The following is a 16,271-nucleotide window of genomic DNA, read 5'->3' as shown; positions in this document are numbered from 1 at the left end:
TCTATCTGTAAAGCCCTAGGGCCTGCCAAATATGGCAATTACATGGCGTCGTACCTCAGAACTGAGACGCTGTGGAAGAATTTCCTCTAGTAGAAAGAAAAATGATCATGTGTGAAAATAAGGACCAAATGGCTGACAACTATGTGCAAGCCCACAGGGTTGCAAGACTAATGCCACATTAATAAATCGAACGATATTTGCTGTGATCAGAGAAGCTGAAGCCCAGCAGCGCTTTAAGAAGTGGAAAACAATTCTGAGTCGGTGTACTCTAGTAATCTCTTCTCAGCATCAGTACTTTCTGACTCAACTTTTCTACGAAACAAACAACTAAGCTCAGGAAACCTATCCCAGCTGTCTTAGGGCGAGAGGCAGGGTACACCCTGGACAGGCCAGTCTGTCACAGGGCTAACACAGAGAGACAACCATTCACGCCCACATTCGTACCTATGAGCAATTTTGTGTTTCCAATTAACCTATCACCACTAACTGCATGCCTTTGGACTGTGGGAGGAAGCCGAAGTACCCGGGGAACCCACGCAAACACGGGAAGAACATGCAAACTCTGCACAGAAAGACCCAGAAACGCCAGATTCTCAGATTAAAGCTCACAAAACCATTTCAACAACAACCAAACAGCAAATGAGAGCAGGTACACGGATAGTTTTAAGAATGAATGTTTTATCTCTGCTTTAAGGCTGAGGAACAGAAATATTGTCCCTTTAATGGGTGGAGACTTATGGGTCTGCACCAAAAAGAACACGGTCTTTCTGGTGCAGCACAAGACACGAAACACATAAATGTAATGTTGCTCAGTTTGAACATTTTTACTCATTCAGCATGCAATTATTGACATTTATGGCCTTTATACTGCCAGGTCACTGAGTTTCATACTCGTCCTATACACCTGTGGCCATTAAAGTGATTCAAACACCTGATTTTAATGATCTGAATGAAGGAATGAAACATAAAAAAAATGCTCCACCCACACACCCAATAGTAACTAGGCCACAACCTAGTAGCTGAGGCCTAGCAGACTCTGATCAGCTCTAGCAGCCTGCATCTCTGCTATATTTTAATGTTATAAAATTTGGGAGTTTAGCATGGAAAACTCCTGGATTTTACCCTCTGTTGGATCCAGCCTCAATCAGCGCTATTTTATGCAATGAAATCATCTCTCTTTGCCCAAACACATCCAAACTGTTTACTACATACGTAAGTGCACCACACCGCAAACATAACTACGCTTCTTGCCGAAGCATGACTAGGAATCATCAGCAGCATGTCTGCAGGAAAAAAATGTTTGATGGGTGCGACGGAGTACTTCATATTAGAAGTTAGTGATTTGTTGGTGTGATACGCATGTAGTAACCTGTTATGCAGGAAACTTTGTGTTGTGTTGGGAAAAAAGAGAACATTTTATAAAATAGCGCTGATTGCATCATGCGAAGATCTGCTTTGCACGACTCGCTACACCCGGCCTGGTGAGGTAAAGCTGGAGTGTGAACTCCAGCTTGTCGGTCTGGTGACTCAAACAGGGTCTCCTCTATACAGATCTCATTCATAAAGTGCTTTACAAACCCGAACATTACAGATAACAGCTGGATTTTCCCGTTTGAGTGCAGCTAGCCAAAATCCGTAGAGCCACTTACGTCTAAAGAGACAGTGAAAGTGGACAGTATATCCTCAGCTTTAACATAAAACTCATTGCTGCAGCCTGGGGCAGCACAAAAGTGATCCATTTAAACTGATTTTTAGTTATAGTCTCCTTATCTTCCTCTGAGTTATCAATTCTTTCACTGGTTAGCTAACATAAGCTAATGTCTATTTGCTGCAACCAACTAAACCACATGACAACATCAGTTCAGTACTGACAGCAGATGGCACTAAACATGCTTTTGAAACTTTAACATTAAGCACTTATTTCTTAAATCCAGCTTCACAGACAGAGTTGATGATGATGTAAATTAGCCTTTGTGTTAGCCCTGCGACAGACTGGCGATCTGTCCAGGGTGTACCCCGCCTCTCGCCCTTTGACAGCTGGGGTAGGCTCCAGCACCCCCCGCGACCATGAAAAGGATAAGCAGAAGCGAATGGATGGATGGATGTTTAGTGCTTCATGTCCTCCTTAAGAGGCTCAAAATTAGACGATGACTCCTGAAGGTTTTCCTGCCTGCTAGAAAATCCCTTGAAAATTCTGAAATACAGTGGCCTTACTGTTTTCCTATGCAAATACTGACTGTAAAATATTTTATTGAACAAAGTCCTCAGCAGCCTTACTATTTTTAATGTGTTCAGCATGTGGACTTTTAGGAAAAGCAAACTTGTTAAAACTGGATTTCTTGTAATATATTTACTGGTGTTTGATCCAGTAAGTAAGATTGATTTCGCTGTTCACTGTGCCCGAAGGTGGCTTTACTGTATTTTGTTGCTGCTAGGTGGAGCATGAACTACTGCAGTCCAGCTGATGCTGACAGCATAAAGGCAACTTGTTGCTTAGAAACTGCCCTCGGCTACTGGCACCAAAACAAAGGAGATGTATCTGCCAAGGCTACTATTCAAAAACAAATGAATTGTCCTGGGTTTGATTTTTACAAAACCAGGCCAATTCCATATCCTCCAATTGTGTCCGTCTTCCATGTGGTGACTAATTTTAGCTTGGCTATGGGGTATTATTAAAAGAAACGACTTTCTCATACAGTCCTCTCGAGATCTCTGACTGACACGACACAAGAAACAACAACACAGAGAAAACGGCACTCAAACAATACAACCCACACGAGACTGACAATTAAAATGCTTCATGCTAAGAAAATGGACTTTTAGGTAAAATCTGTATTTAAAAAAAAACATTTTATGTTACAGCCCCAGCCCAACAGTAAACTTTCCAGAAAACTGTTAAAACGGCATGAAAAAATAAGTGGGCCAGCTGTAGAATTGAGTGGAGTACACCCACTCCATAAATGATAAATCCTCCAGGAGGCTTTTTACAGGCAGAGCCAAAGGCAAATCCGCCACAGCAGGCTCTGGAGAGAGACTGCTGTTTTATGTGCTGCTTGTTCCTCGATACAGTTCCCCATCATCAAAACCTTTAACACAGAGAAGCCTAAATGTTAAAACAACCATGAACTGATTGAGATGTGCTAGAGTGGGTTATTCTAGCAGCACTGGTGACAGAAATCCCAGTTTCCCTTTCTAAAACATGATGTAAAACAGAAGCAGCTCTGGATTAAAGCGGTCACCTCCTGACCTCTTCTTCAGCGTGTTCTCATGGTCATTGACCTTTTAACCTAAAAGCTTTCAGGGTGGTCCCACTCTGTGTTAGATCTTCATGAAAAATGTCTCCCTTTCCATTCATTTACTTGTTTAAGAGTGACGTTCAAGTATGGGAAGCATTATGATGGGCCAGCATCAGCGGAGCAGGGTGCTTACTGTGGCAGGCTGTGTGTGAGGAATGTCTGGGTCTGGGGCATATCTGACGTTTCCTCTGTGGGTTTTTTTTCCCTTTTTTTTTTTTTTTTTTTAGGGGCTAGTGCTCCTTTTCTCTTTCTCTGTATGGTCCCGGAGCTGCAAGTACACTGCAGTTCACCAAATAAGGGCATTAAAGGAGGAATGCTGCATTAGACAGAAAAGCATCTTTCCCTCTTTTCATGGAGAAAATAGTTCAGCATTAAGGGTGTACTGCTTCAGATAGACCGCTGCCTAGATGGCGAAAAATATCAGACGACGTCATTGCTCCAAGTTAAACGATCTTGGGATTCAAGGAAACCCATCATTTTCCCTCTTCCTTTATCTTATGTACAGTATATACACTGTTCCAGTGGCAGACGCTCATATTAAACGCAGCCAAAGAGTTAAGTCCAATTAATCCTTTTAATCCCTGAGATTTCAGTGAAAGGGGATACTCTTAGTGGCCGTCTCCAACACGCAGTTCTGGCAGTGAGCACAGAAACCTGCCTGTGTTACCTGTTGTTTGTGTGGAGAAGCCAATCAGAACAAAGCTTGCTTATATGTGGGTGTCTGTAAAGCAAGAGGAACTAAACAGTCGAGCAGAGCATGATTTCTGAATATTAAAATAGCCAGAACATTAAAAAAAACTATATATTTTGTTACTAATTCTTGTCTAAAATATTAATTAACATTAGTTATTATTATTCTGCCCTTGAAGGGAAGGAGTGTGTAATCGATTCTGTCTGTTTGCTAGCAGTCTAGTGTCCGCAGTTTTCTAGATATCATTTTCATATTTTGTGTGACGGTAGATACCAATAAGAGCTAGTCCTGATTTTATCAGTGTGAACAGTGGGTCAAGGTCACGCCGAACGTGAAAAATCAGCAGAACCTTAAGAGATAATATACTAGGCCTGGGAGGACATGAATACCTAGGTTGGCTTAGTATTTGACCTTGACCTTCATTGTCAGCGCCCAAAGTTCACCTTGAAAAAATTTCAAGAAACCATATTGAGTAATATATCATACGAAAGGGCACGGAGAGCACACTTTACGCTCTACGACATCATAATGACAGCATAACGACAGCATAACAGGATGTCATCATATTGTACTAAAAACAAAACATGAAAGGTTAGTCTATCCTTTGCCCTTTGGGGTGAGTTTCACTCTGCGTGGTCTTGTTTTTTGTTCTTTTTTTTTAATTTTACCGGCGTGTGGTAGGATTTTAGTCAGGTTTCCAGTCACTCCAAATGTTTACTTGTCCTTCCCAACTAAACAGCTTGTTTCAGACATTGGAGGAACTGTGGCAATTCCAAGGATTTTTTTCTAGTCATACTGCTGAGCTCTACAGTGACGGAGAGAGACAGCGCTGTATTCTATAGTCTTTACGCACATGTTCAGCACTTTGGCTAGTGGCTGCTGTTTGAAGTGCTTTATAAATACATTTGGCTTGGCTTTGCAAGTGTGTGTGTCAAAAATCTGTCTTGTCTGTTTAGCAGAGAAGCAGCAACAAGGAAGAATAAAGAAGAGGAAGGGTTAGCATTCTGCATTCTGCTGCTCAAATGCAACAAGTGGTCTACAGTTTAGAAAGTATTATTTATAGTCGAGAATGCCATATAGTACCCTGTGACTACACAGTGCAAATTATTGGTCAATAGTTTTACAAAATGTAAAACCTTACACAGCATCTCCACCTGACTGAATGAGTGTGAAGCATAATTATAATCAAAACTATTGTTTTAGTCTTAGTCAGTAAAAAGAAACAAACACTGAACCCTTCTGAAGCATCTTGATAGCAAAGCTATAAAATAAGGTTCCAAATGTGTCGTTTTCCCTTCATGCGACAATAAAAGTGTAGAGAATGCCATCAAAACAGTTAAAGACAAAGAGCGAGTAGGAGTGGCTCATCTAAATCTCTGATACAACAAGGCCAGAGAAAGTCAGAGAAACAGGAATAAATGTCAACCTCAATCACATCATTTCAACCCTCCATTGGTGGCTTGAGCTACTCTGTAAACAACCATGAGCCTGATGAGTTTGAAAACAGTAACGGTTGTCATAAGCTCCGAGGGCTTGGAGAGTTCCTATCTTCAGGGGTCTAGAGCACAAAGCGGCCACTTCCCTGACCCACTTTTCCTGCCTTGTGGAGCAGATGAAAAGACCAAAAGACAATGAGGCAGACAGTTTTGGAATCCCTGTTACAATGAGAGGAAAACAACTGCACACCAGCCTGGGTGTCGCTGGAAACACATTACACAGTGGAAACGTGCACACGCACGCTCACAAGCACCACATTTCCTCCCATTGTCATCACTGGCAACAGAAAAGAGATTCACCATGTGCTGATGTAAAGTCAGCTCATCTCCCTCCCCCTCACTGTCCTGCTCACTCACAAAAAGAAAGATGAAAGGCAAAGGTAAACACTCGTGTGACCTATGATTTCTACAGGATACATGAGAAAGTCACTCTCTGTGTTTCCGGCAGGCTGGTTGGTAGTGTGCGGCCCCCAGTGTTTACTCACAAGCAGCCTAATCTCCAGCCTGATCGGCTGGTATGGGTTTGGTCACCCGTGTCGCATTCCCCTGGCGCTACACTAGCACAAGGCGCAGGCTCAGAGCGGGCAGGAGACACTTCCCAGCCTTTTACTCTCTATAGCTTGGAAAAAAGCTATAGAGAGTAAATGTTTAACTCAAAGTCTCCACAACATTAAACATGCACCTTTACTTATTTCAATGAAATGATTCAGTTCTATTCGCTCCTCTGTGAACTAGTGAGGAAAGTTTCTAATGCGGTTTGAGATTTTCAGCACTGCTAAGTGTTTTTAATCAACCTTCAGTATCAAGACCACATTCCCAGACAGAACTGAGAACACGCTACAAACAATAAAACACTAAATGTTTCTGCTGCACAGCAGAAGCAAGCGAAGCAAGCAAACTTCCTAGGAGAACGTCTAAAATTGGAAATGTGGGAGTCAGAAATCATTAAGCCACATCACATGATTTTAGTAGCTGCATTACTTTTGACTACGCAGCAACAAACCATATGAAGTGCTTACTAACTGCATGCTTTATCCACAACATGCATCAGAGTCATTATACACACACAAGCAAGCATGGGGTCTAAACTGAGCACAATTTATTGGATGAAGTGAAAAACCATCCATACAAATATTGACTGATTGATTTAAGAATCTTTTAGAGTTTTCCATTGTTCCTGTAAATGATTAGAACTCTTTCTGCTTGCATTTAAATGTTTCACGCTTTAACATTTCTCAACTGCTAACCAATAACAAGTTGCCTTTGCAGCTGTGTTAAAATCAGCTGGTCTGTGGGTAGCTTATGTTTGTTGTATGCACTGCTGTTGCTTTTTGCTTCGTGGTGCAATTATAATATATAATTCCTCCAAGTTTCTAAGTAAAAAACAAAGTTGTTTTTTTTAGCTTGGTGAGGGGAAACAGTTTTAAAAACGTTCCCCTACAGCCACCATCTGTGCTTTTATGCTGCTTCCCCCCCACCTGTTTCCTCATCAACGTGAGCTCCACTCTTACTCTCCATCCTGTTCAAGCCAACTTTTCACCTTACTGTTATCCCGGTCAGGTTGCATACCCCAAAATCTTTTACGCTGTGCAGCCAAATACCCAGGTAAACTGACAAACACAATACCAAATTTGGCTCAAGTGCCTTTATTTTAGCCAGTCTTGTAGCTTAGTAGAGGAGAAGCACAGTTTTTCATTTTCTGTGGCATCAAACACTGTGCACAACATCTGAATAACTGTTATACTGAATCTCGGGTCTGTCTAGACAGTTTATGGTTGATTTCAGTAACATAATCACTGTTGCCAGCCGCAGCTTCCCACACAGTTGCAGCAGAGACAGTGTCATCCACAAATGCCAACAAAGTCATCTTCTAGCTAGCACATCACCTTCACATCTGCACCACTTTCTACATAGCTCACGTCGGTCTTTATAAACTTTTTTATGTCCTGACATATAATCAGGTTAAATGTCACATGTCTCTTAAGTATACTGATATAGGAGGGTTGTTTTTAACCATATTGCAAAGCCTTAATGAGCAGTTTCCAAAACATCTGTATAGACATCACACAAGAGTATAATCAAGTAAGATCAACAGTTATTGTAGGAAATGCTCCTCTAAAGAAAGAGAGTGACAGTGTTAGTGAAAGCCCTGATGGGTCGAGTGAAACTCAGTGAAAACTGATTCAGCAGCAAAGCCTCAGTCACAGCAAGCTGACTTTTTCAGTGTCTTTTGAAGTAGGAATCACACATACCAAGAAATTGCACTACCCCTAAACTGTACAACTACAACACGCAGACATGGACACCTGCTATGCCCTGAACTTTAAGATCTAAAACAATTTTGATTTTCACCTTCACAGCCTGGCTTCCACGCCCATACAGAACGGAATGCAGAAAAAAAACATCCTTTACTCACCGATTCGTCCAGGGCAAAGCGCAGACAGCCATGTTCGTACAGCACAAAAAATCTCCGTTGCCATTTCTGTGAGAAGAAATTAGGTATTAGTGGCTAGCCTCAATTGTATCGACTTAGAGGCATCATACTCAGTACTCCTCTTTCAGGGCATTTCTGGTAACTGGAAGTAGATATGCAAGCATTAATGTCCATACAGTACATTGTACGAACATTTTATAGAGCAACATGCAGGACTACAACAAATGCCCTTACCCGAGATCTCTGCATAGGATTGTCAAAGTCAGTTCCTTCAGGAGCCAAGCACAGCCATCCACCATAAATAGGTTTGGCCTGTAAAAAGAAAGAGGAAGAAAAAAAACAAAACAGCAATTAAGGTAATCATTAAAACTGGAAAAGAGTGGGAAATAAAGGCGATGGGAAGGAGAAGGAGAAGGTTTTTTGGGGTTTTTTGGATGTTGCCTCTCTTCATGCATTGCATTTTATACACAAAACCGCTTTGCGTGTCTTTTAATGTAATCAGCTCAATATGATGACATGCTTCAGTGCCTCTTTAAACCCATGTGACCACAGTAGATGAGATTCATATGACAAACTGACTGATGGCGTGTTTGACTGAAAAGTACCTCAATGAAAAAGATGGACAGAACTTCCATATAAACACCAAATGTGATCGCAGTTTTTTGTCTGCTAGTAGCAACAACTAAACTGAGATGAAGCTGGATGTGAAGCCAGCTTTATCACCTGTCGTTTTATGCATTTGAATACTGAAAAAAATTATTTGTGTATCGTGTATGTAAAGCCCAACTAAGGATAAGGGTTGGGAATTCGCATCAGCTACAATCTGATGAAACACCTGGCGACGCATAGCGGTTTTTTTAAAAGCCGAGAAATGCGCCGTATTTGATAGCTTGCTGCGAGACCTCACACTGTGCACATCTACTGCGGGTGTGGTGCCTGTTATCGGACCCGGAGTTTGCAACATCCCCTAAAAACCCGAAGAGGAGAGTCCTGGCCCCTAGCCCTGCCGGTGTAGCAGAAATGATGACGGATGATGACGGCAGCAGCAGCCGTTCTTCTCTGTGTGAGTAGCTTCATGTTGTTCGTGTGTAATTTACGTTGAGTAGGCTAACCACGTTATTACATTAATGCATGTAAGGTGAACTAGCAAACATCATCATAGCTACATGCGGCTGTCTTCTTGTTTGATGGCAGATACTCCCTTCACCCTGGCCAAAAAGGCTAAAATGACCAAAGAAAAAGTGGAAAACAATTAAACATGAGAGGTTTTTGGACAAAGTTTGTGTTTTTTCCAGTGTTTAAGCACTGCTTCCAGCCAAGAATGATACCATATATGCCCCATAGCTGCAGAAAAGACTAACATTGTTATCTTTTTACCAAAAAACAAAACAAAACAGCTGAACATGAGTTTTTGGCCCAATTTTGTGTTCTCCATTCTTTAAGCACCGGTTTGAGCACCGTTTAAGCACCGGCACCGTTTCAAAAGTACCGGTTTGGCACCGGTATCGGATAAAACCTAAACGATACCCATCCCTACTTGTGTATATTGGGTGCAACCAACAAGTTGTGGAACAACATTAAACTTATTATCAACGACACCACTAGCTGCATTCCTCAGAATTTCATCATCAGAAGAATTTGGTTCATTCTAGTTGGCTCGGAGTCTGCCACTATGATTTCAGTACAAAAAATTTAAATGATTTAATATGCTGCAACTATTAGCTTTCTACGTGTAATACTATTTTCATGTTGACTAAAAAGGCATGGAGCGTGAACTGTAGCAGATTTAGTTCACCCAGAGAAAAGGTGCGGCTCTTACACCCCTCCATCCTGCATTGGCTGAAGAGCAGATCAAGACCATCTCTGGTTCGCCACACTCCGGGCCAAAAGTGACATCATAAATGCTGGCTCAAGCGCAGCAATGACAAGCATAAACTCTGTGTCACACGGTCTCTGTGCTTTACACGTTATTCATTAACAAGCGTCTCGCATACAAGCACTCACTCTCCCACCTCCTCAAAAGAACCCAACCTAAAAAGATTTTTCTGGAAAGTAAATGCATCCAACTGCTAGTGTGTTATTCCAATTCTCCTCCATGTCACTGCATGCCTACCATAAATCCATACGTGCCTCGTTCAACTTGCCTTGGCATGCCACTTAGTGGAGTTTTGGTGGGCTGAACCCAGTATAAAGGATATTTAGCATGGGTAGGTGTGATACAGGTCAAATCTGGGGTCAAGAGCTCAGATCTTCATACAGTTAGACACTCCTAATGTGGTTCTATTCATTCACGTGACCAGCGTTGATTTGTTTGCACATACAGACATGTACACAAGGAGATCGCAAAATTCTTGTCATGCAACAACACGGATGTGGAAAGTGTAAACATTGCATTCGTAGCAGTGCATTGAGGGTTTAAGGCACAGCTATGGTCACGAAGCATGCCTCCCATGGAGTACTTGTCACTACCCCCTTAGACTGCAGTGGTTGTCCAGATACTACATGAGGATAGGAACTTCAGTTTATCTTTGGACTGGTGACAACACAGGGAATCCAGCTCTCACCTACAGAATAAAACCCACGTGGTAGCCGTCTGCAGCTGTAAATCCAGCTTAACTTAGGCTTTAGTCTCTGTGATCACTTACTTTTAACACACAACAGAGGTGCTGACATCTTTTCCTGCTGTGCAACTATTCATTCTGTTCTCTGCTCAGAACTGCTGTCTAACAGGACCTAAAAGTACTTCCTGGACAAACCTTTAATCATTTCTATAATTGTGCCACCGCTTGGCAGCATAAACATAATTATATCACTGACTGCACAGTGTTGTGTGATGAGTTTCACTGACATGCAAAATGAGCAATCACTGACACAGATGACAGAATGTTGGCTTCACCATCACTGTTGCACAAAGGTACATGGGTTATCGTTAAAAAGCTCTCTAAATGTTTCTTCGAGCACTGCTTCCCCACAGAAGACACCATATATATATATATATATATATATATATATACATGTTATATTTTAACAAAGCAAAAAGGCTTCGACTGCATATCACAGTACTGATTTGATTTTTTCTGATTAGGGTGTTGAGAAAAATAAATAAAAAAAACATAAGAGAGATGCATTGGTGGTTGCCAACTAGTTTTAGTTCGTTTATTTTAGTCTAAAGCTAGACAAACAGACTCCAAACTCCACAAAGTCTGACGACAGGGATTAAAAAAAATGGATGAGAGGAAAACATATCATTGCCATTTGAGCGTCCTTTTTAGGTTATTGAGACAGCTAACAGCTAACAGTAGTTTACATTTACTTAAAGCTTGTAACTTTCAGGGCTCAACATATTGCATTGGTCCAATGGCCTGGAGCAAGTTAAATAAAACAAAAAGAAAAAAGTCAATTCACTTTATTTTATTATTATTTTTGCTTCATTCTTAACACAGCAACAGCATAATTTAAAGACGAGGAAAAGTAAAAATTTACAAAGCAGTAACCATTGTTAAAAAATGAAAACTTTTTCCTGGTGCTGATACCGGGCACAGGTCAACTTAAGCCTGGCCTGACAAACAGGTGGAAATCATGGTTTATCCACCAAAAGACCCAGGAACTGTCATTTTACAGTAACTGTTATTCAGGAAGTACCCCACTTTCCCAGTTCGTCGAACAGAATCAAGATTAAGCAAACACACCCTCCACATGCCATCCTTTGCAATACAGGACAATTGGACTTTGTCAGTCATCGCTCAGAAAATCTCGTGGTCTGCTCCGACGTAATTTCGAGAAATGTTTGCAGCGGCTGGTTTTGAGGAATGCCAAGTAACAGAAGCTACCAAAATGCATATCATACTCTAATGATCGGCACATCCTGTTCTCTAAAAGCTGCTGCAGCTTTAGAGAACACTAAGCATCTTGCTGAATTTGAACTGAGGCAGTGTGTCCTCCAACTGAAATGCAGATAGAGGAATCGAGTGGTAGTTCTAACTGATACTCTGAGAAGTACGTTTATTGCTGTTTTCACTGTCCCAGCTTGTTGGTGACAAAAACAAATGCAGCTGGGTGCGACACCAGGGGACCCATGTGAAAGCCATCCCACTATCACAGCAGTGATCCTCCACACAAAAGACTGGAACAGAACTGACAGGCACAGAGCCGTGGATATGATCTCTAGCCCGTTGGGTGTGTAGTGCAGCCTGCAGTCAGTAACTGCGTTGGAACATTTGGTACATGTTAAACCTATAGGCTGGCTCATAAGCTCAAATAGTGGGATGTTGAGCAGCTGCCAGTGGGGAGCTCTACTCTATTTCCCAACCCCGCACTTCCTTTCTCTCCCTGTGACTCCTGCTCCCACTCCTCAAGTCCCAACACATCCCAGCTCGTCTTTCTCCGGGTCTCCCACGTGTGTGTAAACCTTCGCCTGACTGCATGCTCCATCACTGTCTTGCCTCCCACCAACTCTCCCTGAAAACACGATCAGTTTTCTCCAATGGGAAGAGACCGCCAGCTCCAGTCTGCGAGCACAAAGTCACAGATTGAATGCTGTGACAAAAGACGGGGACCTTGTCGGGGCACACAAACTCCTTTGGTGCATGCCGACTGTAACAAAAGAATTTGAGGCAAACTCCTCCCCCAACCCACCTTTTATTCCAACAGCGCTGAACCGAGTGATTGTTTATACTGGACACTATCCTTCAGACATTCGGCTCTCATCTCTTTGCATAACTTTTCAATGCGGGCTGCGTGTTTCAAAGCTGAATCTGCAATCTTCAGCTGCTTTTGAGCTCTGAATAACTTTATTTAATTTAGGACTGAAATTCACTTAGCCAAATCAGCTGGTCACGGTGTTTTAACAGCATCACGCAGCTTTAGTGGAGCCTCCTTTTCTCTGGGTTGTTGAGTTCATCCCCTCAGTCTCTGCCTGGATCAGTGTCTCAACACTGGGAACAATTTTATAACTCCTAACCCTCATCTTGGACCTGCTGAACAAGACTCAGAAGTTTAACACTGATTAAATGGTGTTACATAACACAGCTTTAGGCCAGTAATGACCTGGTGTCTGGTGCGGAGGGCTAACTGGTTGTAAGACTGTCCAGAAAGCATCCTCACAAACCTTACTAATGCAACTGAGCTCTCTGTAAACTGTTTGAATAGCTGAGACATTGTCCCAGTCGCTTATGGGCGACTGGGACAACAGAGATGAGCAAAGACTGATTTCTAGAATGCCAGAGAAGTAAGACTCTCTGGTTCCTGTGGGAGAGAGTGCGGGCCAGGTCACAGGGAGATTAAAGGAAGTGATGTAACCATTACTCAAACCATCCAGACTTGGGGGTGTAAGAGTTAACATCCAAAAAACTCTTTTAAAAAAAAGAAAACAAGTGCATGCCCCCCACACACTCGCACAGAAGATGCTGACGTTGCTGTTACAGCTCTTAAGCCACGTTCACGGGCCCATCTGGGCCTCATCATCTGGGATCAATTACAGGATACAACAGAGACTAAACTGATCTGAGCGCGAGGGACTGAAAAAACTCGCTCATGACATGATCTCAACTGAATGCAGCCTCACTTCACAATCCCATTCAATGATACCCATGTGGGGCTGTGAAGCTGTAATGTTTAAGTATCGTACAAGCAACAAGTGAATATAGGAGTTGTTTTTTGTTGTTGTTGATTTTTTGGCATTTCTGTAGTTTTATTCCACTGTGGTGTGAACTGTATCATTGTTTCCACAGGACGTTAATCTAGGTAGTGGGTTCACCACAGTGGACCCAAAGAGAAGAGAGAGAAAAAAATAAATGTAAAATGCTTCTGTTCACTTCTGTCCACTATGATTCTCTTCTTGTGAAAATTAAGAGCTTGTTTTAACTAAACCTAACAATCAGTCCTCAAACACATCCTGGTCCTGGAACGTGACAAATGCAGAACTTGCACTTCACTAAGGCTGAGCCATCGGTCAAATGCTTGGTTAACCTGAGATTTCGACTTCCAAAGATGATAAATCTGCGTAATCAGGACAGAACTACATTTTTGGGGCTTTTATGATTTTCAAGAGGCATGCAGCCAAGGCTTGGTGAGACTGGCTAAATTGGCAAATACACCAATTATTTTCTTAACTTACTTCCTTTTCATTTGAATTGGGCTGTACTTGAAGTTTAAGGTCATCGCAGTTGAATAAATGCTTTACTAATGTTTACCACAAAGGCGGTAAATGTTAAAAGTACAATCACTGACCAAAATAATTGTGATTATGGTTTTTGAAATAACTGAGCAACACTACTGCTCACAACCACCGTGGAAAAGAGGTGTTAGTCCCAGTGTAGGCACCGATTCTCCAAGTCTCTGGTCAAACACAATTTTTCCAATACACATTCCTTCAAATAGTCTTTTAATAAAGGTCATGGCTGTCTAACACTTTTTTTCCCTAATTTTTTCATTTCAGAGATGTACTCGAGATAGCACAAATGAAGCATTTTCATACTCATACTATTCTTGTAACAGTGAAAATAAAAATCTATTCAGTGACTCCTGGCGCCCCTCGGATAGGTGACCGTTAAAAAAAATCTTTTTTTCCCCTTTAGATTTTCACCTGTCTGTATATTAAGGAAGTAAAGAAATCCTAAGAGTTCTTATGATTCAGCCAAAATAAACCTCCTTGACTTTCTCTACGCAGACACTGCAATGCTGTCTCGCAAGTCTTTCGGAGACTGGTTGCATCACAAGCCAAGAAAACTGTTTCTTTATTGACGTGATCGTTAATCAGCTCGACTCATCAAGAGGGCTGTGCCAACCTTTTGTCGTTTAAATAACACATAACAGCTTTATAGCAACAAGCCTGTCACCGCCAACCTCAATTCTTCAAAGCTTGATTAGCGACCAGTAAAATCTCTCTTTTAAAAATTTTTTTTTAGTTATTTTAACACTTTGACAGAAAAAGCTTTTAAATCATTAAGCCTTCTGATCTTTTTTCTTACCTGGGTCAAATCCTGGTCTGTCAGTAGGTGCAGCTCCCGGGGTTTGAAGCAGTTCTGACATTTACTTTTGTTGAAGAAGTTTGCTTGGAATTTCCTACAGGGATTTTCTTTAGCGGTAGACATTATATTTCACCTCTTAATAATTATAATATTTTAAAAAATGAATAATTTCCGTGGGGAAACGCAGAAGGTGGAATCTCGCTGTTTTCTTGTGCGTCTCTTCTTATCCTAACTTGAAAAAAGCCCCAGCACACCGATGCATTGTCAAGCTAAAAAAAAAGAAAGACCAAACCAAGAGTTTAACAGTTCTGGGACGACGTTCAAAGCTTCTTTTATCGCTTTAGCTGTATCCAATTGCTGCCTCCCAATAAATAATTAGCTGCCATCAAGCCAGCCTTCTCATCCTTCAGTGATGAATGCCTTTCAGTCCATGGCCTGCAACCACAAAGCGTAGCGGCAAGAAGGTGGCTAATATCCTGTTAGCTTTCCAATGGGTATCCAGATCAATAACGTGATGGTGTGAGCCGCAAAAGCAACATTTGTACACAGTTATGGCCTTCGAGCTCCGGGAAAACAGTGTCATTTAAGTAACAACGCACTCCCATATGAAAGACTCAATCCAAAAGGCGGCTCACAGTCAGGAGGCTACTATCCCGTTCGCAGCACTCAGTCCATGCGAAGTTCATCCAGTGCTCCTTGCTAAGCTAGCCCAGTTAGCTCGCACACAGATAGGCTAGCTAATGAAATCCTTCCCTTGCTGGCGTATTCAACTTTTTAAAGAAAAAGACTCGATCAAAAAAATCAAAAAGCTTCATGTGCTTTCCTCCCAGGTGGGAACACAGTATGCAGGGCGAGCACCTCTTGGGCAGTCACAGATGCCAAAACGAGTACTTAGGGCTTGGTTCCATAACTAGCCTGGTTAGCAGCACTGGGTTTATTTTCTTCTTTCCCAACGGAGCAAGGGGGGAGAAGACAGAAGAGAGAGCGCAAATACACACAAGCGCCTGGAATTCTACGTGCTCTCGCGATAACTGCTCACTGCCGCCACCCACCGAAAGAAGACAGTAAATGAAACGTTTTAGTTATACTTGGGGGCGCAGGCATAGTCAAAATAGAATTAATACCACTATTAATACCACTTTAAAACAAATGAGAAAACCCCGTTTTCTTTTCTTGATTTGTGTAAATTGTGTACAAATTTTGCCAGCTCAACACAACAACAACACACAGTTCAAAATATGTATTGATAGATGTTTTTGTTTTCCCCTATTTGAAAAAATTGACAACAGAATAATATATAATTTGGGAAAATGTGTTTCCTCGAAACAGCAGTACAATGCAAACTCTCTGAAGACCAAGTGCAAGTCACACTCACTTATCGTCCAT

The 16,271-nt window shown here is 41.8% G+C and overlaps 1 protein-coding gene across 3 annotated transcripts in view; it reads right to left on the bottom strand.

Annotated features, from left to right (window-relative positions):
* mpripb (myosin phosphatase Rho interacting protein b) overlaps positions 1–15,924 on the bottom strand; it is a 45,393-nt gene extending 29,469 nt beyond the window's left edge. Inside the window, exons 1-3 of one of the 3 annotated variants that reach the window (XM_085283713.1) lie at positions 14,886–15,924; positions 8,152–8,229; positions 7,900–7,965 (exon numbers count right to left, since the gene is read on the bottom strand). In XM_085283713.1, the coding sequence (XP_085139839.1) occupies positions 7,900–7,965; positions 8,152–8,229; positions 14,886–15,008 (267 nt within the window). In that variant the 5' untranslated portion in view covers positions 15,009–15,924. The remainder of the gene's footprint in view (positions 1–7,899; positions 7,966–8,151; positions 8,230–14,885) is intronic. The other 2 variants (XM_085283714.1, XM_085283715.1) reach the window with 2 other exon arrangements.
* Between the last annotated feature and the right edge of the window lie 347 nt (positions 15,925–16,271).

Source organism: Mchenga conophoros, linkage group LG8 (genome assembly GCF_057382185.1).
Source record: "Mchenga conophoros isolate Kocher_MC1m ecotype Shallow Benthic linkage group LG8, M_conophoros_male_GT1.1, whole genome shotgun sequence".
Classification (NCBI taxonomy): domain Eukaryota; kingdom Metazoa; phylum Chordata; class Actinopteri; order Cichliformes; family Cichlidae; genus Mchenga; species Mchenga conophoros.
Note: the sequence above shows the minus strand (reverse complement) of the source record. Positions and strands in the feature narration are given on the sequence as shown.